We start from the raw sequence: 27,825 nt of genomic DNA, 5'->3' as shown, positions 1-27,825 counted from the left end.
TTGCCTGTCTAAGACCATCTTAAGCACCTTTATCTTGTTTGCCTGAACCATCATCCCAGGCACTGCATTCTGGGAACCCTGCACTCTCTGTGTAAAATAAAATACTTGACCCACCCATCTCCTTTCAACTTACCCCCTCTCATCTTAAAAGCCTATCCTCTGGTATGAAATTTTCTGATCCTGAGATAAAGATACTAGTTGTTCATTTTTGCCTCTTGTAATTTTATAAACTTACATTAGGGCTCTCTGCAGCCTCTGCCATTCCAGAGAAAACAACCCTGAGTTATCCAACCTTGATTTTGTGGGCCAAAGGGCCTTTTCCCTGGTGTATGATGGCATGTTGCTTTAAAGGTCAGACCTGGGCTTTCCCTTCCCCGAATAAATGCGGCTGAACCACCCTCCTGATTCCCGATTTACTTAATTGTCTCCTTTTGAACTCCACAGCTGTCTCAGCAGGATTTGAATTCAAGTCTTCACGTTCTTTACTTGTCTGGTGAGGTTGCCACCAGAGGGATGTGTCTCTTTGCAGAATCCTTATAGTTGTGCAGTGAATCTGATAATGGGTTTGTTTGGGTCACAGCTCAGGACACCATGGCCGGCGGGAACCTGGGAATCAGCTCCGAGCTCATCAGTCTGGAGGTGGAGTCCGACAACGTCCCCGACCTCACGTTAATCGACCTTCCAGGCATCACTAGGGTTGCTGTTGGTAACCAGCCACGGGATATTGGAGACCAAGTAAGGCAGAAACTGACTGTGCGGTAGGAAATTATTATGTGACAGTGTAATCTCTGGATCCCAGTCAGCTACTTGAACTTTCTATTTACAGCAAATTAAAGGGAGAGTTTATTTCACACCTGAGCATATCTGTTATTCTTTCTTCCCACTCATCCTTGTGTTGTAGGTGAAGCTTGTCCTCACATTTTGTTCCTCTTCTTTCACTCCTACTAGTCATCTCTCTCCATTCCTCTTGTCTGCTTTCTCTACATTTCTCTTGTTCCTCACTTTATGTCTTGCCCCCTTGCTCTTTTCTTCTTTCTCAAATAGACAATGCATAAGTTCTCAGAAGGCCAGAAAGCCACTGGGGAAACAGTCAATACAAATATGAAGAAATTCTGCAGATATTGGAAACCCAAAGCCATGCACACCAAATGCTGGAGGAACTCAGTAGGCCAGGCAGCATCTATGGAAAAGAGTAAACAGTCAACATTTCAGGCTGAGACCCTTCATCAGGACAGGAAAGGAAAAGGAAAAGTCAGAGTAAGAAAGTGGGGAGGGAGGGGAGGAATAAGTACAAGGTGGTAGTTGATAGGTGAATCTGGGTGGGGGGGAAGGGTGAAGTTAAGAGCTGGGAAGTTGATTGGTGGAAGAAATAAAGGGCTGGAGAAAGGACAATCTGATTGGAGAGGACAGAAAGCCATGGAAGAAAGGGAAGGGGGAGGAACACCAGAGAGAGTTGATGGGAGATGTGAGAGAGGGAAACAGGAATGGTGAAGTTGGAGGGGGGAATTACGAAAAGTTCTTCAAATTGATCTTCATGCCATCAGGTTGGAGGCTACCCAGACGGAATATAAGGTGTTGCCATCAGGTTGGAGGCTACCTAGGTGGAATATAAGTTATTTCTCCTCCAACCTGAATGTGGCCTCATTGCGGCAGTAGAGGAGGCCATGCACTGACAGGTTGGAATGGGAATGGGAAGTAGAATTGAAATGGGTGGCCACCAGGAGATGCTGCTTTTTGTGGCAAATGCAGCAAAGGTGTTCAGCAAAGCAATCTCTCAATCTATGTTGGGAATTAATACCCCTTTTGTTAACTGTTCACTTCATCCATCTGCTCTTCGGATATTGATCTTCCATGTCACATGCTCTGCATTTTTCCATCCACTTTTAGGTCCTTTCTAAAGATGTTGCTTACATTTCAACTACACAATTTATTCCAAAATGGCGACATCTTCTCCTTCTGTCCAGAAGTGAGCTGTTAGTGTTTCATTAGGGGTGCCTTCTTCAAATCATTCCAGCTGAACCCAACCGGTCCCAATCTGGACAAGAAACAGATAAAAATTTCCAATATGCCAATTAACATTGAAAGATAACAAATCATATTGTTGAACTTCTTCTTTGCCGTGAGCACATTGACTGTTGCATTTCTGTTTAAAGAGATAGAGAAAAATTGTAATTATTAAATCAATCAATCAATTTGTTGGGTGAATTAAGTTTCCTCATTCTTCATTCAGATTAAGCAACTAATTGGCTCCTACATTAAGGAGGATAAGACCATTAACCTTGTTGTCATACCATGTAATGTTGACATAGCGACCACAGAGGCCTTGAAAATGGCCCAGGAAGTTGATCCTACTGGAGAAAGAACACTGGGTAAGAAAAAATCTTCCCACTTTTCGAAAGCTGCCGTATTAATAGTGCACCAAACCTCCGATTAAACATCAAGGGTTTGCAACAGCCATATGTGGTCCCTTAACACATTATCATAGAACTTCGTCAAAGAAAATTTGACAGTGAGTCTTACAACGAGATCTCAGGTCATGGAGGTATGTTCTGTGGATGTCTTAAAGGTGAAGTGAGTGAGGGAGAGATTGTACAAGGAAATGTCTGAGGACAAGAACATACAGTTGAAAGTACAAGGGTCATTGGTGAAGCTAAGGAAGTAGGTTGTGCATGGAAGGGCTAGTATTGCAGACATGCAATAATTTCTCTGATGTTAGTGCTTAGTGTGTGTGAATAAGTTACTATGTTTACTATTATTGTATCCAAAGCATTTCATTTGCTGTAAAGTGATCTGGATGTTCTGAAAAAAGCATGAAAATTGCTGGATAATTTTTTCCCCCTGGAATTAAAATAGAAAATGGTTAATGTACTCAGCAGGTCAGGTCAGCAAATGTTGCAGGTCAATCTTCTTCCTTCAGAATGGAGAAAAAGTGAGAGAACAAGCATGTTTTAACGCACAGAAAGGAGGAAAGGATGGGACAAAAAGGAATCTCTTATGATGACTCAATTCCATTTGACCTATCTGGCCGAGGCCGGCTTCAAGCTGATAATTCTGTGATAACAGAGTAGTTGGTGCGGCTGTCTCACAGCTCCAGGGTCCAAGCATCAGTTCTGTTTGCATGGAATTTGCAGTGGGAAATCTCCCTGTCACATGAAAAACAAGCAGACTCCACACAGACAGCATGCAAGGTTCAGATCTCATGTTCCTCGTACTGTGAGACACAATTGCTTGGGGTACTTACTACCCATTATGCACTGGTATTTAAGGCAGCAGTGAAGGTCCTCCATCTCTGTCAGTCCGTACTGCCACAGACAGATGTAGAAAGATTCCTCATTGCTATTTCCATAACAATTTTGTTTTACCAGTCAGGGTTGTTAGCCCTGAGCTGAACCCCCGACCCTGGAGAACACTCTTAGTCTGGCTTCTACCCTTTGACCTGTTTAGCATGGGTGACCCTATCAAGAGCCAAAGCATAAAGGCCTGACTCCAGCCAACACTGCTCTCTGGGTCATTGAGGCATACAAGGCTCCAAACCCAATGACAAGTTTGTGGTCCTCTTGAGGGAAATTGTTTTGAGTGCTGTTTAGTTAATAGATCATTGTTGATCTTTCCGGAGGGAGATGAATAAGAAACAGAAAGCAACAATATGTTGGTAATCTGAACTTTGCCTCTGCTGATATTTTGAGCTTTTGTTTTGCTGGTGCTGCTTATCTTTGGTTATAATGAGAGTGGATAGGCCTGGAATGTAGGAAGCTGGGGGGTAACCTGATGCAGGTATACAAACTGACGAGAGGCATGTGATGGATAAGGTGAGGGACCAGAGTCATTTTCCCCTGGGCAGGGGAGTCTCAAGCTAGAGGGCCAAGGATTGAGGAAAAGGAAGAAGATTTAGCGGGGACCTGACAAGCAAGCTTTTCACACAGACGGTGCTGTGAGTATGGATCAAGCTGCCAGAGGAGATTACAATTGCAGTGTTTTAAAGATATTTGGCAGTGCATAGATTGGAAAAGTTTAAATGGACAGGGGTTGTTTGTAAGCAAATAGGACCAGCTCAGAAAGGCTTCATAGTTGGAAGGAGGAATTGGGCTGCAGGGCCTGTTTCCATGCTGTGACTGATAGAAGGATGACTTTGTATCTTGGTAGACTACTCACATGGAATAAATCAATTCAATACGGAGGCCTGAGGGCTGAGTCTCCAGTTTGTATTGGGCTTCACTGGAAGTGTTCAGGAGGTCAAAGACAGTGTTTTCCCCATTTTCCTCAAGTTCTGATGTAACCTTGTGAACCTGTAACATTCAACTCAACATTTCTCTTTCTGCTTGATAGGCCGTGATATTGTCATCTTTCCCCTTCACCGCAGATGATGTTAGAGGTGTATAGATTGGGTGAATGCACACAGTCCATGGAAAGGGCATCAAAAACTAGAAGGTGTAGGTTTAAGGTAAAAGGGGAAAGGTTCACAGGACACATGATGGGCAACTTCTTTACGCAGAGGGTCGTGTGTATCATTGAATGAACTGCCAGTGAAACTGGTGAAGGTGCTACAGTCACAAGCAAGAGAGAATCTGCAGATGCTGGAAATCCAAAGTAACACAACAGAATGCTTGAGGAATGCAGCAGGTCAGGCAGCATCTATGGAAAAGAGTAAACAGTTGACATTTCAGGCTGAGATGCTTTGGCAGGACTGGAGAAAAAAAAGTTAAGGAATATATTTAAAAGGTCGGAAAGGGGAGAGAGAACTACAAGGTGATAGGTGAAACCTGGAGGGGGAGGGATGAAGTAAGTAGCTGGAAAATTGATTGGTGAAAGAGGTACAGGACTAGAGAAGGGGGAATCTAATAGGAGAGGACAGAAGGCCATGGAAGAAAGAAAAGGGGGAGGAGCACCAGAGGATGGCAATGGGCAGGCAAGGAGATGAGGTGAGAGAGGGAAAAGGGGATGAGGAATGGTGAAGGATAGGGCGGGGGAGCATTACCGGAAGTTCGAGAAATCATGCCATCAGGTTGGAGGCTACCCACACGGAATATATGGTGTTGTTCTTCCAATCTGAGTATGGCTTCATTGCAACAGTAGAGGAGGCCATGGATTGACGTATCATAATGGGAATGGGAAGTGGAATTAAAATGGATGGCCATTGGGAGATCCCGCTTGTTTGGAGAACAGAGTGTAGGTGCTCAGCAAAGCGGTCTCCCAATCTACATCAGGTCTCCCCGATATACAGGAGGTCACACTGGGAACACCAGACACGGTATATAACCCCAACAGACTCACAGGTGAAGTGTTGCCCCACCTGGAAGGACTGTTTGGGACCTTGAATGGTAGTGAGGGAGGAGGAGTAGGGGCAGGTGTAGTACCTGTTCTGCTTGCAAGGATAAGTGCCAGGAGGAAGATCGGTGGCGAGGGATGAATGAACAAGGAAGTCACGGAGTATATATAAGTTAGAGATACATCACTGAACAGGCCTTTCTGGCCCAACGAGTCACATCACTTGGCATCCCACCTATTAACCCTAGCCTAATCACAGAACAATTTACAATGACCAATTACCCTACTAACTGGTCTGTCTTTGGGATGTGGGAGGAAATCCATGCGTTCACGGGGAGAATGTACAAAATCCATACAGTTGACATCAGCATTGAACTCCAAACTCCAATGCTCTGAGTTGTAAGAGCATTTGCTGGCCACTACGCTACTGTGAGTCTAGCTGATGTGCTGCTTGTTGAACTAGCATCCAATCAGAATACTGAAAAGAATTTGAAGTTGGTCAGAAGTACGTTAAAATCCACATGAAGGTATTCACCCAGAATCAACTCTAAACTAGGATCCACTCAGTGGTGATGGAAGATCCAAGGGTGTGGGATTTGATGTGTAGAAATATAGACATCATTCAGGAATTGGCCTTTCTCTGCCATTCCATGACTCTGCTGCTTGTAACAGAAGTCTTGCTGTTTTTTTATATATGCAGGTATATTGACTAAACCTGACCTGATTGACAAGGGAACAGAAATAAACATCCTTAAACTGGTGAATAACGAGGTTGTTACTTTGAAGAAAGGTTATATGGTTGTCAAATGCCGTGGACAACAGGATATTAATGACAATTTGACACTGGCTGAGGCTTTAAAGAACGAGAAAGCTTTTTTCAAGCAAAATAAGTTTTTTAGGTAAGACAAAATGGTTGTTATTGTTCCTTTGTCATTATATTTTCATTGTTATTGTTTCAATAGGGAAGATTACAAGGAACATTGAATATTGAATATTAAAGCACATCATGTCTTTGTAGTAGGCAACTGTATGGGTTAAAGAATGACTAACAAATTAATAAGGAAGGATTTCAGCCCAAAACTTGAACAGTTTATTAATTTCCACAGATGCTGCCTGACCTGCTGAGTTCCTTCAGCACTTTCTGTAGGTTGCTTTGGATCTGCAGACTTTATAATCTCACGTAAGTGGTCACAGGAATCCAGTTGTGATGTTTTTCTCTTACCTTCTTGTTTTTTCTTAGAACACTCTTAGACGACAAAGCGGCGACAATACAGTGCGTGGCTGCTAGACTGTCGACAGAACTGGTAATGCACATTCAGGTCAGTGACTCTTTATTTCATCCAGTATACTGAACTTACTGCCTGTTACACTGCTGGCATTTAGGTCTTCCATCTCTGGTGGTGTTCAGGGCTTCCTTCATCATGTCAGTAGCTTCCTCTCAGTGTTCTCTACTGTCAGTCATGCAAGACTCAGGAATTTCATCGCACTCAGATGTAGAAGGGATCTTCATTGCTGTTTCCGTAACAATTTTGTTTTACCAGTCAGGGTTGTTAGCCCTGAACTGAAACCCCAAACCTGGAGCACTGGTGGACCACTCTTAGTCTGTCCTCTACCCTTTGACCTGTTTGGCATTGGTGACCCTACCAAGAGCCAAAGCATAAAGGCCAGACTCCAGCCAAGATAGCTCTCCGGATTGTTGAGGCATGCAAGCCTCCAAGCCAGGATAAGGTTGTGTTCCTCTTGGAGGTTATGCAGTATAAAGCTCTGTATTGTACTCACAGTAGCTGTAAAACCCTGAAAAACAGTGCAGCAAGCAGCTCGTTCATTGCCAGAGAGGAATGTGGAGGCCAAGTCTTTAGGTATATTTAAAGCAGGGTTTGATAGGTTCTTGATTTGTAAAGGCATCAAAGTTTATGGGGAGAAGGCAGGAGAATGGGATTATAAAGCAGCCACTTGTTGGGTTGGATAGACTAATTCTATGTCTTATTGGTGGCAAAATGACACGGTGATGGAGCTGCTGCCTCACAGCACCAGAGACCTGGTTCAAACCCGACCTCTGGCACTGTCGGCATGTTCTCCCTGTGACTGTAGGGTTCCCTCCCACATCCCAACACAATGTGGATTAGTAAGTTAACAGGCAGCTGTAAAATGCCCCTAGCTTCATGAATGTTGCCCTGCTGTGTGAGGAACTGAGGCTGAGGCTACTGGCCTACTCTGGCTGCTCCGTGCTTTGGGTCTATGGACTCACTCTCGTTCTGAATGCTGTTGCTTGCCTTGATGCTTTGCGTAATATGTTTTTCCCACTTCCCCCTCTTCCCCATCTCTCTCCCCCCCTCGCTCCCCGCCTCTCTCCGGGTTGCCAACTTTCTCACTCCCAAATAAGGGACAAAAGTAGCAGTCAAATACGGGACTCTTGTGTTTACCCCGAGAAAGACTACCATGACAATGAAGCCTTGCACGGGAACCTGTGTGCGCATGCGTGTCGTGCTGATTTTTTTCTACAAATCAGTTTTGGCTTGAACTTCCTGATTCTGTTAAGTGAAACTACACTGTACATACATGATTTCTACTTTATATAGGCTGTGTATTTATGATATCATTCCTGCTTTTACTATATGTTAAGTGTTATTTTAGGTTTTATGTGTTATTTGGTATGATTTCGTAGATATATTTTGGGTCTGAGAACGCTCAAAAATTTTTCCCATATAAATTAATGGTAATCGATTCTTCGCTTTACGCTATTTTGGCTTACGAACGGTTTCATAAGAACGCTCTACCTTAGCGGGGGAATATGGGACAAGGGCGGTCCCGTATGGGGCAAACCAATTTAGCCCAATATACGGGATGTCCCGGCTGATACGGGACAGTTGGCAACCCTATCTCTCCCCCACCTCTCCCCCACCTCCCTCTCTTCCCCCATCTCCCTCTCTTCCCCCACCTCCCTCTCTTTCCCCACCTCTCTCTCCTCCCCATCTCTCTTCACCCCTCTCTCCCACTCACCTCTCTCTCCCCCTCCACCTCCCTCTCTCCTACACCTCCCTCTCTCCTACACCTCCCTCTCCTCCACCTCTCTCTCCTCCCCACGTCTCTCTCTCCCTCACCTCTCTCTCTCCTCCCCACCTCTCTCCTCCCCACCTCTCTCTCCACCCCTCTCTCTCCTCCTCTCTCTCCCCCTCTCCCCCCTCCCTCCCACCTCTCTCTCCCTCCCTCCCTCTCCCTCCCTCTCCCTCTCCCCCCTCCCTCCCACCTCTCTCTCCCTCCCTCCCTCTCCCTCCCCCTCCCTCCCCCTCCCTCCCTCTCCCTCTCTCCCCCTCCCTCCCCCTCTCCCTTCCCCTCTCTCTCCCCCCTCCCTTCCCCTCTCTCTCCCCCTCCCCCCCACCTCCTATGTTTTATGGTCTTTCTCATAATCTGCCAAAGTAACTTTCCCTTCATTCCTACTTCCTACACTGAGTAGCCATCCTATCAGTATATCCATTGTAAGCAGGGGTACAATGGGCAGTACAGACTTGATGGATCGAAGGACCTGGTAAGTGCAGTATGACTTCATGGCTGACGACTTTGGGTGGCGCGGCATCGTACCTATTAGAGCTGCTGGCCCGCAGCTTCTCAAGCTCAGATTTGATCACAACCTTAGATGTGGTCTGTGTGGAGTTTGCAAGTTCTCCCTTTGATTGTATGGTTTCCACTGGGTTCCCTGGCTTTCATCCACATCCTAATGATGTGTGCATTGGGATATTAATTGGCCAGGTAATGTTGATCAATGGTAGAATATTCAAGAGTTGATGGGAGCGTAATGGGTTTAGTGCAGGGTGGTGCAAATGGGTACTGGTAGATAGCCCAAAACTGATGGACAGAAGGGTCTGTTTCTGTATTGTATGACCTTATGATAATATTGTTTTTGTCTAATTCTTTCAAAGCAGTAGAATATCCTATTTTCTGCTTCTTCTCGAATGGCGTACGGTGTTTTGGCCTTCATCAATCATGGAATTGAATTTAGGAGCCGAGAGGTAATGTTGCAGCTATATAGGACCCTGGTCAGACCACACTTGGAGGTCTGTGGATCCAAGGTTAGGAAACCTTGCGCTAAATAAATAAAAAAAATCTCCAAAAAAAGGTGAAATGAATGCTACCCAGGAGACGAAAATAAGTTTTAGGAGCGATTTTTCAGTTAAAGGGGTGACAGTGAGGGGTAAACTCTGCCTGCTCAGGACAGTTTTGTAGCGTATAATAACATGTTCTCAACTTCTCTCCACAATGAAGAAAACTTTACCAAATATTCAGAATGAAATTCAGCGCAAAATTGCCGATACCAATAAAGAATTGGAGAGGCTTGGACAGAGAGTGCCTGTGGATGACGAGGAAAAGACGTACTTTCTCCTTGATGTAAGTACAATTGTAATGGCCTGGTTCATATTTTTTCCTGTTATGCTGTATGTATTTCGTTTTGTGCTGTTCTGTGCGAGCTGCTTGTTTTCAGCTTATGTTTGGGTGACTGTCGAAGATAAGAGCTCAGGAGAAATGTGTGCCATCCAATTAGGATGGTCAGATTAAGGGGAGGTTTCTCTGGTGAGGGACACTAAGGATGGGCTTGATGCTTTTGTTGGAGAGGAGATGAAGAGAGAAGACGCTGGGGAGAACCGGTCGTAGCACACAGTCCGGTGGGAGACCCGTACGTTCGAGATGGATTGCGAGTGACATTCGGAAGGTGGTGTGTGCTTTCACATGGACCGAGGGCCCAGCGTGTGAGCGACAGAGAAGTTCAAGATGAGCTCCAACTTGTGTACATTTCACTGTTTAATTAGAACGGGCCCTTTTCTTTTTGTTATTCTTTACTACTCCTTTAATTATGATTCATAAATATAATTCCTTTAATCGTATGCAGTGCACTGTCTGTTGTTTCGTGGCATTAATTTGTAACGGAGTAGCAGATGACACAGCATCCACACAAACCGGGGTTTGGGGTGGGATCGAGTGTGCCTCGATCTGACGAGTTTAGCGGGGCCAGAGATTGTCTTCCCTTGACTTGCGCAGCCAAGGAAACCGGGGTGTTTCACAATAGACAACTCACTCAGGGATCTTCTCCAAAAAAACGTTTAGCTTTGTGACAAAAATGTTTGAGCCATTTTGATTTGATAGGAGTCAGGCTGACAGGAGAGCTAGGGAACAGAAGGCAATCGTTCAGAACTTCTCTCAAGACTCAGCCTGTCGGCTCACAGTGAGCTCATTTATAATTTAATTTGTGATAAATTATTTTTGTCCCTAATGGACTAAGAGGCACTATACCAACAATATAATCTACACTGCATGTTTTTCTTTTAGCATTGGGAAGAAGATGGTGGTGATGTCAGATATTGTTCAGTAATGAAATGAAGCAAAAGGTGCTGGAAAATTTCAGCTGGTCAGGTAGCATCAGTGGATGAAGATACTTTTAATATATTTGGCCAAAGAGCTTTTTTCAGAGAACAAATATAGCTCTTTGCTTCCATAGATGCTGCCTGATCTGCTGGGTGTTATCAGCATTTTCTGTTATAATTTCAGATTTTCAGCATCCGTAGTGCTTTGATTTTCAGTTGTGCCCACTTCCAAGCACCACACTCCATAACCTCCTGAGAGAGGTTGCTGAAGAGATAACAGATGCATTGGTCATGATCTTTCAAGAATCACTTGATTTTGGCATGGTCCCAGAGGACTGGAAGATTACAAATGTCACTCCACTCTTTAAGAAGGGAGGAAGGCAAAAGAAAGGAAATTATAGGCCAGTTAGCCTAACCTCAGTGGTTGGGGAAGTGTTGGAGTCTCTTACTAAGGATGAGGTTTTGGGGTATTTCAAGACTAATGAGAAAGTAAGTCAAAGTGAGGATGGTTTATGTGAAGGGAAATCTTGCATGACAAATCTGTTCAAGTCCTTTGAGGAAGTAACAAGCAGGGTGGACAAATGAGAGGCAATGGATGTCATTTACTTGGATTTTCAGAAGGTATTTGATAAGGTGCCAAACATGAGGCTGCTGAACAAGATAAAATCCTGTGGCGTTACAGGAAAGGTACTGGCATGGATAGCAGAATGGCTGCCAGCCATAAGGCAGTGAGTGGGAATAAAGGGGGCCTTTTCTGGTTGGCTGCCGGTGACTAGTGGTGTTCCTCAGGGGTCAGTGTTGGGACCGCTACTTTTCACATTGTTTGAAAATGATTTGGATAATGGGATTGATGGCTTTGTGGCAAAATTTGCAGATGATACGAAAATAGGTGGAGGGGTAGGTAGTGCTGAGGAAGCAATGTGATTGCAGAAGGACTTAGACAAATGGGAAGAATGGGCAAAAAAGTGGCAGATGGAATAGAGTGTTGGGAAATGTATGATAATGCATTCTGGTAAAAGGAACAATACTGCAGACTATTTCTAAATTGGGAAAAGGTTCAAAGATCAAAGGTGCAGAGGGGCTTAGGACTCCTTGTGCAAGACTCCCAGAAGGTTAATTTACAGGTTGAGTCTGTGGTAAAGAAAGCAAATGCAGTGTTGGCATTTATTTCAAGGGGAATAGAATATAAAAGCAAGGAGATAAGAAACTAGTCAGGCCGCACTTAGAGTATTGTTAACAGTTTTGGGCACCATACCTCAGAAAGGATGTGTTGTCATTGGAGAGAGTGCAGAGGAGGTTCACAAAGATGATTCCAGGAATGAGGGGGTTAACATATGAGGAGTGTTTGGCAGTTTTGGGCCTGTACTCACTGGAATTTAGAAGAATGTGGGGGAATCTCATTGAAACCTACCAAATGTTGAAAAGACTCGATAACGTGGACGAGGAGAGGATATTTCTTGTGGTGGGGGTATCCAGTCTAGAGGGCACAGCCTCAAAATTGAGGAGCGACCCTTTGGAACAGAGGTAAGGAGGAATTTTTTTAGCCAGAGAGTACAAACAGGAGATGGTCTTTTTCCTCAAGGTGGAAATATCAGCTACTAAAGGGCATAACTTTAACGTGAGAGTGGCAATGTTTAAAGATTTATGAGGGCAAGTTGTTTTTTCACACAGAGAGGGGTAGATGCCCAGAGAAGGCTGCCAGTGTCAATGTTCAAGAGGGATTTAGACAGGCACATGAACAGACAGGGGATGAGTGGATATAGGCTGTGTGCAGGCTGAAGATTGTTGTCTGTCGCATTCACAGGTGACAAGAAACCTGTGTGGGAGAGTTCTCAAGTGGAAAAGCCAAGGCACTGGGGTGATTCCACTCTCTTAATCTCGAACGTCTGGATCCAGTGGTACAAATAGCTGTCACACTGGAGTCTTCCTTTGCCCTTTGCTCTCCACAGAGCGCTGTAAATCCTGGCCTTTGGGTCTCAGTGTAGATCTCATCCACTCAGTCTGCCATGCGAGAGCTGACTTTGAATGATAGGGCAGGCATGTCCATATCTCACTGGGGTATAAGACACCCCCCACCCCCGACTTACCCTCACCTGGCTGTCGAAACGCTGTACCAGGGTGTGACCACTCTCGCATGTCAATAACTACTAGGAGCCAAAGGTGAGAGCTGGGTGTCCAGTGGGGAATGAGCAGCCCCAGAATGGACACATCAAGCCCCTTCACCAGAGGTGCTACCCCTCCCTGGAGGCCCCATACAGCTCATGCAGGCTGATAGACAGTATCTATGGAGGGGAATAAACAGTCAACATTTCAGGCTGCGACCCTTCATCAGGACTTGGCCCGAAACGTGGACAATCCATTCCTTGCGTAGAAGCTGCCTGACCTGCTGATTTCCTTCAGCATTTTGTGTGTGTTGCTCTGGATTTCCAGCATCCACAGAATCTCCTGTGTTTATGTGCGTACTGTTTATATGGATTAAATTATTATACAGTGCGCTGAGCTAAAATAGGGTAAAACAGTAACAATGCAGAATAGAATATGAAAGCTACTGAAAAAGTGCAGCGCAGGTGAACAATAAAGTACAAGGCTTTATCTGTTCTGAGTAGGCTTATCAGGGTAGCTGCAGTGAAGATATTGCCCCCAAGGTGGAAATTTGGAATCTGGGAATAAGAGGTTTCCTTTTAAGACTGGGATTAAGAGGAATTTCTTCAGAAAGAGGATTATGAATCTTTGGAATTACCCACTCTATAAAGTGCTGAAAGTGTTACCTTCCACTGTGACGACATATTTTTCTCAAGCAATTGCTCAGGGTAATGTAAGGGAGGCCGGGGTATGGTTATGCTGGCTGATAGTGTAGTGGCTTCAGCACTGGACTTTGAGGCCCGGGTTCGGATCTGTCTGGCTCCTTGCACACTTCTCATCTGGGTTGAGTGTTCAGTGTTGATCTTGCAGCTCAGCTCGTTAAAAAAACAGACAAATGCTAAGGAAACAGCAAAAAAAAAATGCTGCCCAATGCATAAAAAGGAACATAAGCAAAGTAAGGGCTGGAAACCTACACATAATTCACAGGCACCGACATTGAGTTGGGGTTCATTTTAAAAGGCTGGTCTGATGTAACAACCTGAAACGTCGACTGTACCTCTTCCTAGAGATGCTGCCTGGCCTGCTGCGTTCACCAGCAACTTTGATGTGTGTTGCTTGAATTTCCAGCATCTGCAGAATTCTTGTTGTTTGGAGTTTTATTTACTGCATTTTATGTTCTGTGCTTGGTTGACAATATAGTCAGTTATTACGGTTTGCATTAAACTTAAAATGTCTCTGTCATTTTATATACGAAAACCTACAATAGAAATCACAAAATGCATGTAATGGGGACGATTGTTAAAAGCTGTCAAGGGAATGGAAAGTGCTGGTACAAGTGTGGTGCCCAAATGCATCTCAGAAATTACTTTATGCATTATTTGCAGAAAATTAGAGGCTATATTGAGAACGTTGTTAACGTAACAAGCGGCGAGTACACAAGGGACTACAGTGATAACGATAGACTGTACAGCATGGCACGTAGGACTTTTGACGAATGGAATGAGTGGCTTAATTCAGACCAAGCTGAGTGTAAGTATTAAAACTGACATCCATCCATAATGTCATGGGGTATGCACTTGAAAGTGCACACAGATAGTTTACCAAGCTTTCTGTGAGCCCAAAGACCAATGAGTTACTGTTATGGGTATCATGGTAGTTAGAAGCTAGTGTAATATTTTACAACACCAGTGACAGGCTTCATTTCCTGCTGCTGCCTGTAAGAACTTTGTACCGTCTCCCTGTGACCGCATGGGTTTCTGCTGGGTGCTCTAGTTTCCTTTTACGTTCCAAAGACGTATAGATTTGCTTGTGGGAAGGGGCAAGAACAGAGGTCAGGCTCACCAAAGATTTTAAATTTAAAGAAAACAATAGTCAAAATATAAAAGTAAGCCATAAAAAGGCTTTATTCTCCAATCTTCTGTCTTTCTAGCCGAAAAGCTGATGAAAGCTACAGTAACAGAATACTTTGCAATATCCCGTGGGAGAGAATTACCTGGATTTACCAATTACAAGATCTTTGAGTCACTCGCCAAGAGTCTGATCCTGGAGAAGCAACCTTACTCTCTAACCATGCTAAAAGAAATATCAGGTAATGTGTACAACTGACAGCAAGCCATAACCATGAAGCAGAAAAGCTTTGAACACTCATGTAATAATGCCTTGCTTCATCTGTACACTCAGTGGCCACGTTATTAGGAACAAGAGGTACTAATAAAGTGGCTACTGAGTGAGTGTATTCCTGGATGTTTGTGGTATTCAGCTGCTGTAGTCCATCCATTTGCACGGTTTGACATGTTGTGCATTCAGAGATGCTCTTCTCCACACCACTGTTGTAATGCATGATTATTTGAGTTACTGCCACCTTCCTGTCAGCTGGAACTGGTCTGGCCATTCTCCTCTGACACCAACAATCATTCCATGGTCACTTACTGAAGAATGACAATGAACAATCATGAATCCTGTACTTGTTGTGAGAAGAGATTTCATAGAGGGAGCAAGATTTTGACTGGCGAGAAGGAATACATGGTGGGGAACTGACCCATTAGGGGATTGCTCAAGGACCAGGGGTGGAAGATCTCAGGTTATTGAGGGGAAAATATAAGAGGCAATGTAAGGATTTTCAATTTTGCACAGTGGTTTTGAACTGTCAGTTACTCCCTATAAGGAGAGTTGGATGGTCAGCTGAGAGTGAATAATTCACAAGGATAGAACAAAAGAGTGGAGAGATTAAACAAAGCTGATTGCCAACATTAAGCTGAAAGGATGAATGGCCTCTTTCTCAAAGAATCATACATTATAGAAGTGGACTGTGTTAGCCATCAAGAACCTAACCACAATAATATCTCTGTCCTGGACTGTCACTGTAGATTTATATGTCACAGTGTTTCAAGTGCTCGCTTAAGTCCTTGTTAAATATGGTGAGAGTACCTGCCCCCTGAAGGAGCAGCAACTCATATCCCGTCTGGGTAGCCTCCAAATCGATGGATTCAACATTAACTTTTCTAACCAATACACATAATATGCTGGAGAACTCAGCAAGCCAGGCAGCATCAGATGGAAAAGAGTACAATTGACGATTCAGGCCGAGACACTTCATCAAGACTGGAGAAAAAAAGATGAGTCAGGAAAAAATGGTGGAGGGGAGAGGAAGAAACACCAGGTGATAGGTGAAACTGGGAGTGGGGCTGGGGTGAAGTAAAGAGCTGGGAAGTTGATTGGTAAAAGAGATAAAGTAGTGAATATGTGGAATGCTCTGACACAGATTGCAGTGGAGGCCAAGTCCATGGGTATATTTAAGGTGGAAGCTGATCATTTCTTGATCAGTCAGAGCATCAAATGATATGGTGAGAAGGCAGGTCTATGGGGTTGAGTGGGATCTGGGGTCAGCCATGATAGAATGGTGCAGCAGACCCAACAGGCTGAAGAGCCTAATTCTGCTCCTGTGTCTTATGGTCTTATGGCTGGAGAAGGGGGAACCTGATGAGAGGAATTTCATCACTGAGCGTTAGTCTAGAGATAAATAAAAGCAACACAGGATCATTCATTTGAACTGTAGAATTCTAACAGCACAGCCTGAGCATTTGGAAGAGGCTGAAAATCGTAAGCACAATAGGTTCTGCAGATGCTCGACATCCAGAGCAACACATGCAAAATACTGGGAGAACTCCGGAGCTCAGGCCCTGAAATTTCACTAATCTCTGGTAATTTCTTCCCTCTTCCTTTTATCTTTTCTCATTCCCCATTCTGGCTCCATTCTTACCTCTTCTTTCATCACCTCCCTCTGGTTCCCCTACTCCTTCCCTTTCTTCCAGAGTCTACTGTCCTCCCCTTTCTGATTATTTCTTCTTTAGTCGTTTACTACCCAACCTATCACTCCCTAGCTTCTTACTCCATTCCCTTCCCACACCCACCCACCTTCCTCCTCACCTGGTCTCACCAGACACCTGCCTACCTGTACTCCTTCCCCTCACTCCCCACTTCTTTTATCTGCTTTCTTCCCCTTTCCTTTCCAGACCTGATGAAGGGTCTTGGCCCAAAGTGTCAACGGTTTATCCCAGTACATAGACAGAACAGCCTGAGCTGCTGAGTTCTTCCAGCGTTTTGCATGTGTTGCTCTGGATGTCGAGCATCTGCAGAACCTATTGTGTTCATCATTTCCAAATGCTCAGGCTGTGCCATTAGAATTCTATAGTTCAAATGAATGATCCTATGTTGTTTATATTTATCTCTGGACTAACACTCAGTGGCTATTTCATTAAGCACCTCCTGTACCTAATAAAGTGTCACTGAGTGTATTATTGTGGTCTTCTGCTGTTGTAACCCATCCACTTCAGGGTTTGACATGTTGTGCATTCAGAAATGCTCTTCTGCACACCACTGTTGAACGCGTCGTTATCTGAGTTACTGTCACCTCCCTGTCAGTTTCAGAGGACATTCTCCTCTGACCTCTGTCATTAAGGTGTTTTTGCACACTGATCTGCCGCCCATTCTCTGTAAACCCTAGAAAATCTCAGATCAGTAGTTTCTGAAATGCTCAAACCACCCGGTCTGGCACCAACAAGCATTCCATGGTCAAAGTGACTTGATTACATTTCTTCCCCATTCTAATGTTTGGTCTGAACAACAACTGAACCTCTTGACCATGTGTGCAAGCTTTATGCATTGAGCTGGCCGATTAGATATTTGTTTTAACGAGTAGGTGTACAGGTGTACCTAACAGAGTGGCCATTGAGTGCCAGTGCTTTTGCCTTTTAAGCAGGATTTACTTGTAAGTCATTTAAAACAGAATAAAGACATTATAATTCTCTGACTGACTTCACTCTTATTTTCTTTATAGGCCTGGTCCAGTCAGTGCTTAAAAATATGTGTTTATGGCACTTTGAAGGTCTGCCGAACCTACTGAGATCTGTCCAGGTACGTGGATAATTGACATCTGTTTTTCCATTGGCGAAGGGCTGGGAACAAGTGATGTGTCTAAAATCCATTAGAGGATGCTGAATCTGGAAAGCAGAATCTCCCAGGGAAAATGACTGGTAATATTTAGAAAGAATTGAGCAGCTCAAGAGGTTGGGATCGGTGATCTAATGGCACGAGTTCAAATCTCACCTCAGCTACTGGAGAATTGAAACTCAGCTAATTTGAACAAAATATGGATTAATTTAAAAAAAAGCAATCTAAGTAATGGTAATAATGAAACACCTGGAAAATTGTAAAACTCTGCCTAGTGATGTGCCACAAGGATTGATTCCTAGCCCACTGTTGTGGATTTGGATGAGAATGTAGTTGACATGCTTAGTAACTTTTTAGATGACAAAAAAAACAAATGGTACAAACAAGAGGTGCTGGAAAACTGAGTAACTAACACACACACACACACACACACACACACACCCACCCACCCACAATGCTGGAGGAACTCAGCAGGCCGGGCAGCATCAATGGAGAAGAGTATACAGTTTACATTTTTACATTTCAGGCTGAGACCCTTCATCACGACTGAAATAAATGGTATTATAGTGGACAGTGAAGGTTATGTAAGGTACAGCTGTATCTTGATCAACTGGGAAAGTGGGCCAAGGAATGGCAGGTGGAATTTAATTCGGGTGTGAAGTGTTACATTTTGGCTGTGTTTGACCCATCTCCCTACATCCATGTGCCTGTCCAAATGTCTCTGAAATATTACAATTTTATCTGCTGCTACTAATTCCTCTGGCAGCTCGTTCCATATACCTCAGTGTGTTCTTCACTTTGCAACTAGAGTAACTCAAAAGAATAGTTGTAGTTTTAGAGAGAAAAGTCTTGCTCGGTATAGTTTAATGAGATGTAAATAATGCAATTTGAAAGAGCATGTGGGAAAGCAGTATCATCGAAGGGGACAGAAAATCAACTACCAAATACCTACCAAGTATTGAAAGGCATAGATATTGTGGATGTGGAAGTCTAGGACCAGAAGGCATAGCCTCAGAATAGGGCATCCCTTTAGAACAGACATAATGAGGGGGTTTTTTTTAGGCTGAAGTTGGTAAATCTCTGGAATTCATTATCGCAAGTGGCTGTGAAGGACAGGTGACTGGGTATATTTAAAGTGAGGTTGATAGGTTCTTGATTAGTAAGAATGTCAATGGTTATGGAGGGAAGGCAGGAAACTGGGGTCGAGAAGGAAGAATAAATCAGGAATGATTGAATGACGGAGCAGACATGATGGGCTGAATGGCCTACTTCTCATACATCTTATGGTACTAGTAACATGAAATGAAGTAAGTTCTAAAACAACACTGCTGCCTACCTTTTCCCCTGTAATTGGTAGTGCAGAATCCCCATTCCTATCACTGAGAAAGTAGTGATCTGAAGCCATGCTCGCCTGGTGAGGTCTGGGAGAAGCAGCTTTCACTGGATAATGAAGGGGAATCCCAGCATGTTGAGACTCTGCTGTTGAGTTCCACATGGCCCAGCAATGGAGAGTGATATATGCACCAACATCTCTCACTCAGTATACCCCAGGTAGAAGCAACACTCTCCAAGTCCAGGACAAACTTGAGTGGGAGTGGATAACACCAGCAGTGGACTTTGACCCATAGCCAAGTCTGGCACTGACGCAAACCATCTGTAGAGTACCAACAAAGTACATGTTGAGTACCCCTTATCTGAAATTCAAAATCCAAAAACCTCTGAAGTCCAAAGTTTTTTTTGAGTGTTGACATGATGTCACAAATGGTAAATTTCCCAAGGTGCTGGGAAGGTTCCCAGACATTGTGGAGATGTCTGCACACCACAGACAGCTCTGAAAAGGGACCTCACAGTTGTAAAGAACAGAACATAATGAAAAATAGAAAAACGCTGAGTCAGAGTGAACATATGCTGATCATGAAACAAGCAAAATTCTATCATGGTAAACTGAAAATTGAAGGTAATTGTGAATATTCAACAAGCTGTTTGCAAAAATTTAAGAAAAGGCACAGTATTAAATTTTTAAAGATTTGTGGTGATAAAGTGTATGCTGATCATGAAACAGCAGAGAAATTTATTGATAAGATTGCCGCTGATGAAAATCTAATGCTGCAGCAGGACGTGTGATGAACAAGTGTAAGACAAAGACTGCTTACTAGTAGCACATAAGTTCAGAGTTGGAAATTATGGCGGTCCCAAGCTATTCAATTATATATTCCAAAATTCAAAAAAAATCTAAAATCCAAAAAACTTCTGGCCCAAGCCTTTTGGATAAGGGGTACTCAACCAATATTTACAAACAACCTGTATTCTGCAGAAAATGATCGATGATATTCAGGAGGAGCAGGAAATGGAAGCGGAGAAAATGCTGAAGACTTTGTTCAAAATGGAAAGCCTGGTCTACACTCAGGATTCCATTTACTGCAAAAAGCTGAAGAAGATTCAGGACACATATGAAGAATCAGACGAAGACGAGGAAACCCCAGAGGATTTTGTTAAAAACAAAGAAATGACCAGAATGTCAATTCATTTGAAGGCCTATTTAAAGGTGAGCTAGCCAACTAATACAACTAGATTTTTAACAATAATCTAACAGTGCTACTCCCTTCAGTAGGTCTAGATTGATTGCTCTGCATGTACACAGCATTCTGAACATGAGGAGGGCAAAGGTCACCACACCCTTGGGATATGAGCAGCAAGTGCTTCCAGGAACAAAATAAACTGCTGTTAAAGACCAAAGATGCCCCAGTTATTTTTAGCAGAAACCTCTTCACCCATCCTAAATGTGTGGTTGGATTGTTGTTGAGAAGGTTTATGAAACACTGTTCTGATTCAGTGGTTCAGTTTAATATCAGAGAATGTATACAATATACAGGCTGAAATTCTTACTCTTCACAGGCATCCACAGAACAGGAAAAAACCCCAAAGAACGAAGGCAGAAAATGTTAGAACCCAAAGCCCAATCCACCCCCCCCATTCACAGGCAATAGCAAAAGCATCAACCCCCCCCTTCCCCCTCCTCCCACTTTGTCCAGCAAAAGCATCAAATCCCCCCCACCCCCACCATACACGCAATAGCAAGCCCCCAGAAACCACAATCTGGAGTCCATCAAAACTACTGTCCATCCCAACACTTCAAAATCTCAGACAGTTTCTCCCTCTCACTAGCAAGTGGCAGAGAGTTATTGCTCCTGCAACAAAAAGAGGGGAGACGAACAGCTCACTGTTTCGATGTTACAATCTGCCATGTTGCTTGTCTGAGCTCCCCGACTCGAGGACTGACTGACCTTTACTCACCATCAAGAGAAAGAGAGGGATCGAGTGCAGGGGCCTTCAGGCTGTCCACAGGGCTACACCCAAAGGCACACCTCTTCCAGGCCACACCTGGAGATATCGAAACACCAGGCCACACGGCGAGTCCGAAAACAGGAATTCACTGCGCGTAGAAAACCATAGTCTGAGCTAAATCTGTAGATCACGGACTCCAACAGGACCCCAGACACATTGAGAAGAAAAGAGAGACTGAAAAAAAGAGGAAGGATAACCTGTTTTGCAGACGGACTGGAAATAGTCGACTGAGTCTGCAAAAAGACTCTGGCACCAGGAAATAAGACTCTGGTAAACCTGGTTAATGTAGTACAGTGTATTTTCTCTCTTACCTTTTCCTTAGTACGTCATAATACCACAATGTTGTGCACCCATAGTACACAAGATACTTCAAAAGGGTGACTTGGTAGCACAGCAGTTCGTGCAATTGCTTTACAGCACCACTGATCACTAATCTGGGTTCTATTTCCACTGCTGCCTGTAAGGAGTTTGTATATTCTCCCTGTGACAGCATGGGATTCCTCTCGGTGCTCAGGCCGTTAGGATAGTGAGTTGGAGACATGCTTTGTTGGCGCTGGAAGCAAGGCCACACTTGAGACTGCCCCCAGCACAATCCTTGGACTGCAGGCATTTCACTACATGTTTTGATGTTTCCATGCACATGTGACAAATAAAGCTAAAAATCCAATCTTTAAAAGCCTCAGTCCTCACCTGCAGCAAAGACTTGCAGAAGGTTGACGGTGGATCCACTTTATATTTCAGATTGCTTTGAACCGACTGGCTGATATAGTGCCAATGGCCATTAACTTTCACCTGCTGCAGGAGCTGGCAGACAAGCTACAATGTAAAATGCTCCTGTTGCTGCAGCGCAAGGATCAGATTGAGATGTTGCTGATGGAAGAGGCAGGTATCTTCGAGAAGCGTCGGTTCCTCTCCAACCGCCTGAAGAGACTGAAAAAAGCTAGTGAGGCCTTGACCATGTATTAACAGAACATATCCTGCTGTTAGTTATAGCGAACATTAAATAAACTAGTGAATGAATAGCAATAGCTGTTGATAGCCCATGCATGTGAAAAGAAGCTCAATGTAGTTCAAACATTATGAAAATTTTCCACTGGCTTCAGTAGTTTGCATTTAGGTGTAGGTTCAATGTAGGAATTGTCTATTTTGCAAAAATTTCAAACAGAACAATATTTTACCTCTAGCCACCTACTTCTTGTAGGTGAGCAATGCACATTTTCTGGGACTTTTAAACTGTTTTCTTCTAAATCTATATTTAGTGATTGCAAAATATATTCAGTATGAATTTAGTCCCAGTGAACAGCCATGCGCAGGGAGTAGAACTACTGCCAGGTGATTGTCGGGGCCAGAAGCAAGGCCATACTTGAGACCACCCCCGGCACAATCCTTGGACTGCAGGCATTTCACTGTATGTTTCAGCATGTTTCCATGCACATGTGACAAATATTTCTTTGTAATATTTGTTGAGAGGAAGAGTCGTCGACTCTAATGGTTCCTATTTTTTTTTATGATGTTACATAACAGCCCATGTCTTTTTTTTTAGTTTAGTTGATTAAAACTGTTTAGGTTAGTTTTTTTGGGGGGATTATATTTTTAATTTTTTTCCTTTTTCATGATTTTTTTTTTAGTTTTTTTTGTTTTATATTGTTCATCTGTATCCTGTATGATTGGGAGTTTTAACATGAAGTGTCAACTGGGCGTATAGTTAACTATGTCATTTATAACAATGTACTCCCAATAACTTTGTATCAATACTATGCTATGTTTATTATTATGAAACTAATGAAAAGATTGACTAAAAAAGAAAAGAAAGAAAAATTTAATTTTGGGTCCAACTTTATTCAATGGATTAAATTACTGTATTTATCTCCTTCTGCTTGGGTTCTTACTAATTCTCAGAATTCTAAACCATTTAAACTTCGACGTGGAACCAGACAAGGTTGCCCTTTGAGTCCTTTGCTCTTTGATCTGGCCTTAGAACCCTTAGCTGTTGCTTTTCGAGAATCTCATGATATCACTGGTATTTTACGGAAGGGTGCTACCCACAAAGTTTCACCTTATGCGGATGACTTATTGCTTTACATTTCTCATTTAATTTTTAAAATCTTTTTATTGACATATAATCTTCTACAGCTATAAAATACAAAAGTTCAACAAATTAGTATATATATAATTAATAAAGCTGAAGAAAAGAACTTATATATGCTAATGAAAAAAAATTATATAAGAAAAAAAAGGAAAAAAGAGAACCCCAAATGACTGAAAAAAACTCACTAACTACAAAAGAGAAAAAAAATGAAACCAACTCCCGGAGCAATACATCTTACAATCATCTATATATATATATATATATAAAGAAAAAACAGCAACCATCTAATCACATTTATATAACATAAAATTGGAAGGAAACCATGTAAATTAATTCAAATTAAATGATAATATTTGGCAAAAAGAGCCCCACCTGCTCTCAAAATCGAATTGGGGATCAAAAGTTCTACTTCTAATTTTTTTTTCCCAAACTAAAGCATAACATTACTTGGGAAAACCATTGAATTAGTGTAGGAGCAGTAGTATCTTTCCACTTCAATAAAATAGCCCTTCTTGCCAACAATGTAACAAATGCAATTACATGTTGGTTTGAAAATGAAATACCCTGAACATGATGCGGAATTATTCCAAAATGAACAGTCAATGTATTAGGTTGTAAATTAATTTTCAAAGCTTTAGAAATTGTAGAAAATAAAGATTTCCAAAATGATTTCAAATGAGGAACAGGACCAGAACATATGTGACAAAGTAGCTACTTCATTTTTACACCTATCACAATAGTTGTCTATATTAAGAAATATTTTGGATAGCCTCTCCTTTCTTAAATAATAACGGTGAACAATTTTAAATTGAATTAAACAATGATTGGCACATAACAAAGAAGAATTAACCATTTTCAGAACTCGCAACCAATCTTCATTAACAAAAGTCATATTAAGTTCTCTCTCCCAAGTTTGTTTAATCTTTAGTGAGAGGTTATGTTTTTGTAGTTAAAATTATTTATAAATTCTACCAATGGAATCTCTCACGAAAGGATACATATTCAAAATAGTATACAACAAATCAGATTCTTGCATATATGGAAACGTAGAAAAATATTTTTGTAAGAAATGTCTAAACTGAAAATATTGCAAGAAATGTGTATGAAAGAGAGAATATTTGCTAATTAACTCTTCAAAAGTCATCAATCGATCATCACTAAATAAATCTGCAAAAGAACAGATCCCCTTATTTCTCCATAAAAGAAAAATGGGATCAGTAATTGAAAGTTTAAATAGCAAATTTTGAAATACAGGGCTAGACTATTTAAATTGTTTAAAATTAAAAGAGTTGTGAAACTGAAACCAAATCCGTAAGGACTGTTTAACTACAGGGTAGAGATTTAAACTGGGAATTTTAGCAAGTTGTAAAGGTAACGGAGCTCCTAATAATGAAGTTAAATGAAATTGTTTGATAGCTTTTAATTCCACATCAATCCAAGCTGGATTTTGGCTCTTATCGAGCCAAGATAACCAAAAACATAGTTGTCGAATATTAGCAGCCCAATAACACAATCTTAAATTAGGTAGCACAAGTCCACCATCTTTTTTGGATTTTTGTAAATGAAACTTATTAACTCTTGGTTTTTTTATTATTCCAAATAAAGGACGAAATAGTAGAATCAATTTGATCAAACATTTTTTTAGTTAGAAAAATAGGTATATTTTGAAAAATATATAAAAATCTAGGTAAAATCATCATTTTCACGGCATGAATACGACCTATTAAAGAAAGTGTAAGAGGATTCCATCTAGAAAGTAATAGTTTCATAGAGTCTAATAAAGGAACTACATTAGCTTTATAAAGATCTTTATACCCAAATATTTAAAAGAATTCACAATTCTAAATGGAATATCATTAAATATAAAAACAGGAACATTTAAAGGGAACAATTCACTTTTATTTAAATTAAGTTCATATCCTGAAAATTTTCCAAAATCATTTAATAATTCCAAAAGATTAGGAATAGATTCTTCAGGATTCGAAATATAAACCAAAAGATCATCTGCATAAAGAGAGAACCCTATCGCTACCGTTATTACTAATAATCTCAGGTCTCCCTTTTTTCACTCTCACGAGGTACTCAACAAGGGTGTCCATTAAGTCCTTTATTATTTAATCTCGTACTGAAGCCTTTGGCTATAATAATTCCTGAAGCTAAAAATATTCATGGTATCTCTATAAATGCTTTACATTTCTAATGTCAAAACTTTGTTACCTTCTGTACTTTCTTTACTCTCTTGTTTTAGTCAGTTTTCTGGATATAAATTGAACCTACACAAGAGTGAACTTTTTCCTTTGAATAATTTGGTATTAACTGATATTAACCTTCCTGTTAAAATTGTAAGAAACCAATTTACTTATTTGGGTGTCACAATTACTAAGAATTATTTTATTAAATTATACAAAAAGGACATTATCAAATTGGTCACCCCTTTCGTTATCATTGATTGGTCAAATTAATTCTATTAAAATGAATGTTTTACCTAAATTTATGTACCTTTTTCAGGCTTTACCTGTTTATATTCCTAAATCCTTTTTTGACTCTCTGGACTCTATTTTATCCTCCTATATATGGAGAAATAAACGTCCTCGATTGAATAAAGTCCATCTCCAGAAAGTTAAAAAGAATGGAGATTTAGCTTTAACAAATTTTAGGGTTTATTACTGGGCAGCTAATATATGGAATCTTATGTTTTGGTTATATTATATTAATAATGAGGACTGCCCAGAGTGGGTTTCTTTAGAAGCTAACTCTTGTTAATAAATGTTCTATTATCTCTCTTTTGGGATCTTCACTTCCTTTATCCTTAATAAAATAACTGAAAATGTGGTAGTCAAACAGACTTTGAGGATTTGGATACAATTTAGAAAACACTTCGGTCTATTGAGATTTTCTCTTTCTAGTCCCATTTTAAATTTATTTTAAGCCTTCTATGACTGATGTAGTTTTTAAACAATGGGATGGATTGGGCATTACATGTTTCCAGGATCTGTTTGTGGAGGAAGTCTTTCTTCGTTCAAACAAGTGTCGACTAATTATAGCTTACCAAAACCCCATTTTTTGGGTACTTACAAATTAAAGACTTTCTGCAATCTCAATTATATACATTTCCTAATAGGCCTGATAACTTATTAGATGAAATTCTTAATATGAAATCTTTTTATAATGGTTCAACATCCAATATTTATGATATGTTGATGGAAATGAGAAATGATTCTTCAGATAAAATCAAAGATCTTTGGGAACAAGATTTACAGACTTCAATTTCTGAAGAAACTTGGAATGACATTTTTAAATTGGTTAATACTTCATTATTATGTGCTCATCATTCCCTCCTACAATTTAAAATGGTTCATAGGGTTTATATGACCAAGGATAAGTTATCTCATTTTTATATGGATATATCTCCCTACTGTGATAGGTGTAACAATGGAGAAGCTTCAAATATTCATATGTTTTGGACATGTCCAAGTCTTGAAAAAATTGGAAGGAAGTATTCCAAACTTTTTCTTACTCTTTAAAGTAAATTGTAAGCCTAATCCTTTGACTGTTTTATTTGGTATTGTTGGAGGGAAAGATATCATCTTGAAGATATCTGATCTGAACATTCTGGCTTTTATCTCTCTTATGGCTAGGAGGGCACTTTTGTTTAAATGGAAGGATGCTGTTCTGCCTAACCATGATCAGTGGTTACGGGATGTTATGGCATGCTTAAATTTAGAAAAGATTTGTTGTTCAATTTCTGAATCTAACCAAGTTTTTCAAAATTTGTGGGGGCCAGTTTTAAATTATTTTCATAATCTTTGATTTCTCGTTAAAGTACAGAAGCTGGTTAATAGCATATTTTATTATCTGATAAGGTTTGTTTTTCTTTCCAAACAGCTTCGACTTTGGTAGTGGGTATAGATTTTTTAAAATATAAAATTGTTTATATTCTAACATACAGATTAATCTAATCTATATGAATATAGGGTAAGGAGTTCGTTAATGCAATTCAATATAATGTATCTGGTATTATTAAATTTTTTCTTTTGTTTTATAATATATATTTTCTTGGTCTCTGTATTCTTCTATGTAGAAATTAATAAAAATATTGGAAAAGAAAAGACATTTGCATTAATGAGGTGTACATATGTAGATGTAATAAAGTGGTCATAGAGTGTATATTGCCAAAGAGAAAAATAAAGATACTTCCAAAACTAAGCCAACATGGACATTGGCAAGTGTACAAGGCAATACAAGGTAATACATAAATATTGTGAAGTCAACAGACTAGAATTCCTAAAGGGGCATTAAAGGACATATTTTGTACCCCTAGGGTTCATATTTTTTGTGGACTGTCACTTTAAAATGTCGGGTGAATGCGACTGACTTTTGGATACTGTTTGAGCTGTTACAGAGAGAGGGAGGGATGAAGCCTGCCTTGAGATGGTGTTTATATGAACTCTAATGCTTGTTTTGAATATACAAGGACACTGCCTGCTTGTCGGGTCTTACATAGAGAGACACACACAACGAGCAGCTCGTGAGTCGCCATGGTAACCGAGGGCGGCATTATGTGATGGACAGCTGGTGTTCAGCTGCTGAGATAAATACAAGGTCAGCTGGTTGACACACAGACACACATGGTTTTGGACACTGGATGAGCTTTGTTGTGCCCACAGAGGGGTGGGTTTTTGGAGGATTGATCGGGAGAATCGATCAGTGGCTCTCGCAGTGTGGAGAAGGGGTGACCGG

The 27,825-nt window shown here is 41.4% G+C and overlaps 2 protein-coding genes across 2 annotated transcripts in view; one reads left to right on the top strand and one right to left on the bottom strand.

Annotated features, from left to right (window-relative positions):
- LOC134347868 (interferon-induced GTP-binding protein Mx-like) overlaps positions 1-27,062 on the top strand; it is a 61,251-nt gene extending 34,189 nt beyond the window's left edge. The window contains exons 6-15 of the mRNA XM_063050415.1: positions 581-735; positions 2,231-2,369; positions 5,966-6,164; positions 6,506-6,584; positions 9,526-9,648; positions 14,087-14,231; positions 14,632-14,790; positions 17,539-17,615; positions 19,966-20,196; positions 21,738-27,062. Coding sequence (XP_062906485.1) covers positions 581-735; positions 2,231-2,369; positions 5,966-6,164; positions 6,506-6,584; positions 9,526-9,648; positions 14,087-14,231; positions 14,632-14,790; positions 17,539-17,615; positions 19,966-20,196; positions 21,738-21,962 — 1,532 coding nt within the window. The 3' untranslated portion in view covers positions 21,963-27,062. The remainder of the gene's footprint in view (positions 1-580; positions 736-2,230; positions 2,370-5,965; positions 6,165-6,505; positions 6,585-9,525; positions 9,649-14,086; positions 14,232-14,631; positions 14,791-17,538; positions 17,616-19,965; positions 20,197-21,737) is intronic.
- The window catches only part of LOC134347869 (interferon-induced GTP-binding protein Mx-like), a 44,423-nt gene continuing 37,339 nt past the window's right edge, over positions 20,742-27,825 (bottom strand). The window contains exon 3 of the transcript XR_010018286.1: positions 20,742-21,926. The gene's annotated coding sequence lies outside the window, so the exon portion shown is untranslated. The remainder of the gene's footprint in view (positions 21,927-27,825) is intronic.

The sequence above is a fragment of the Mobula hypostoma genome, chromosome 6 (assembly GCF_963921235.1).
Source record: "Mobula hypostoma chromosome 6, sMobHyp1.1, whole genome shotgun sequence".
Lineage (NCBI taxonomy): Eukaryota > Metazoa > Chordata > Chondrichthyes > Myliobatiformes > Myliobatidae > Mobula > Mobula hypostoma.
Note: the sequence above shows the minus strand (reverse complement) of the source record. Positions and strands in the feature narration are given on the sequence as shown.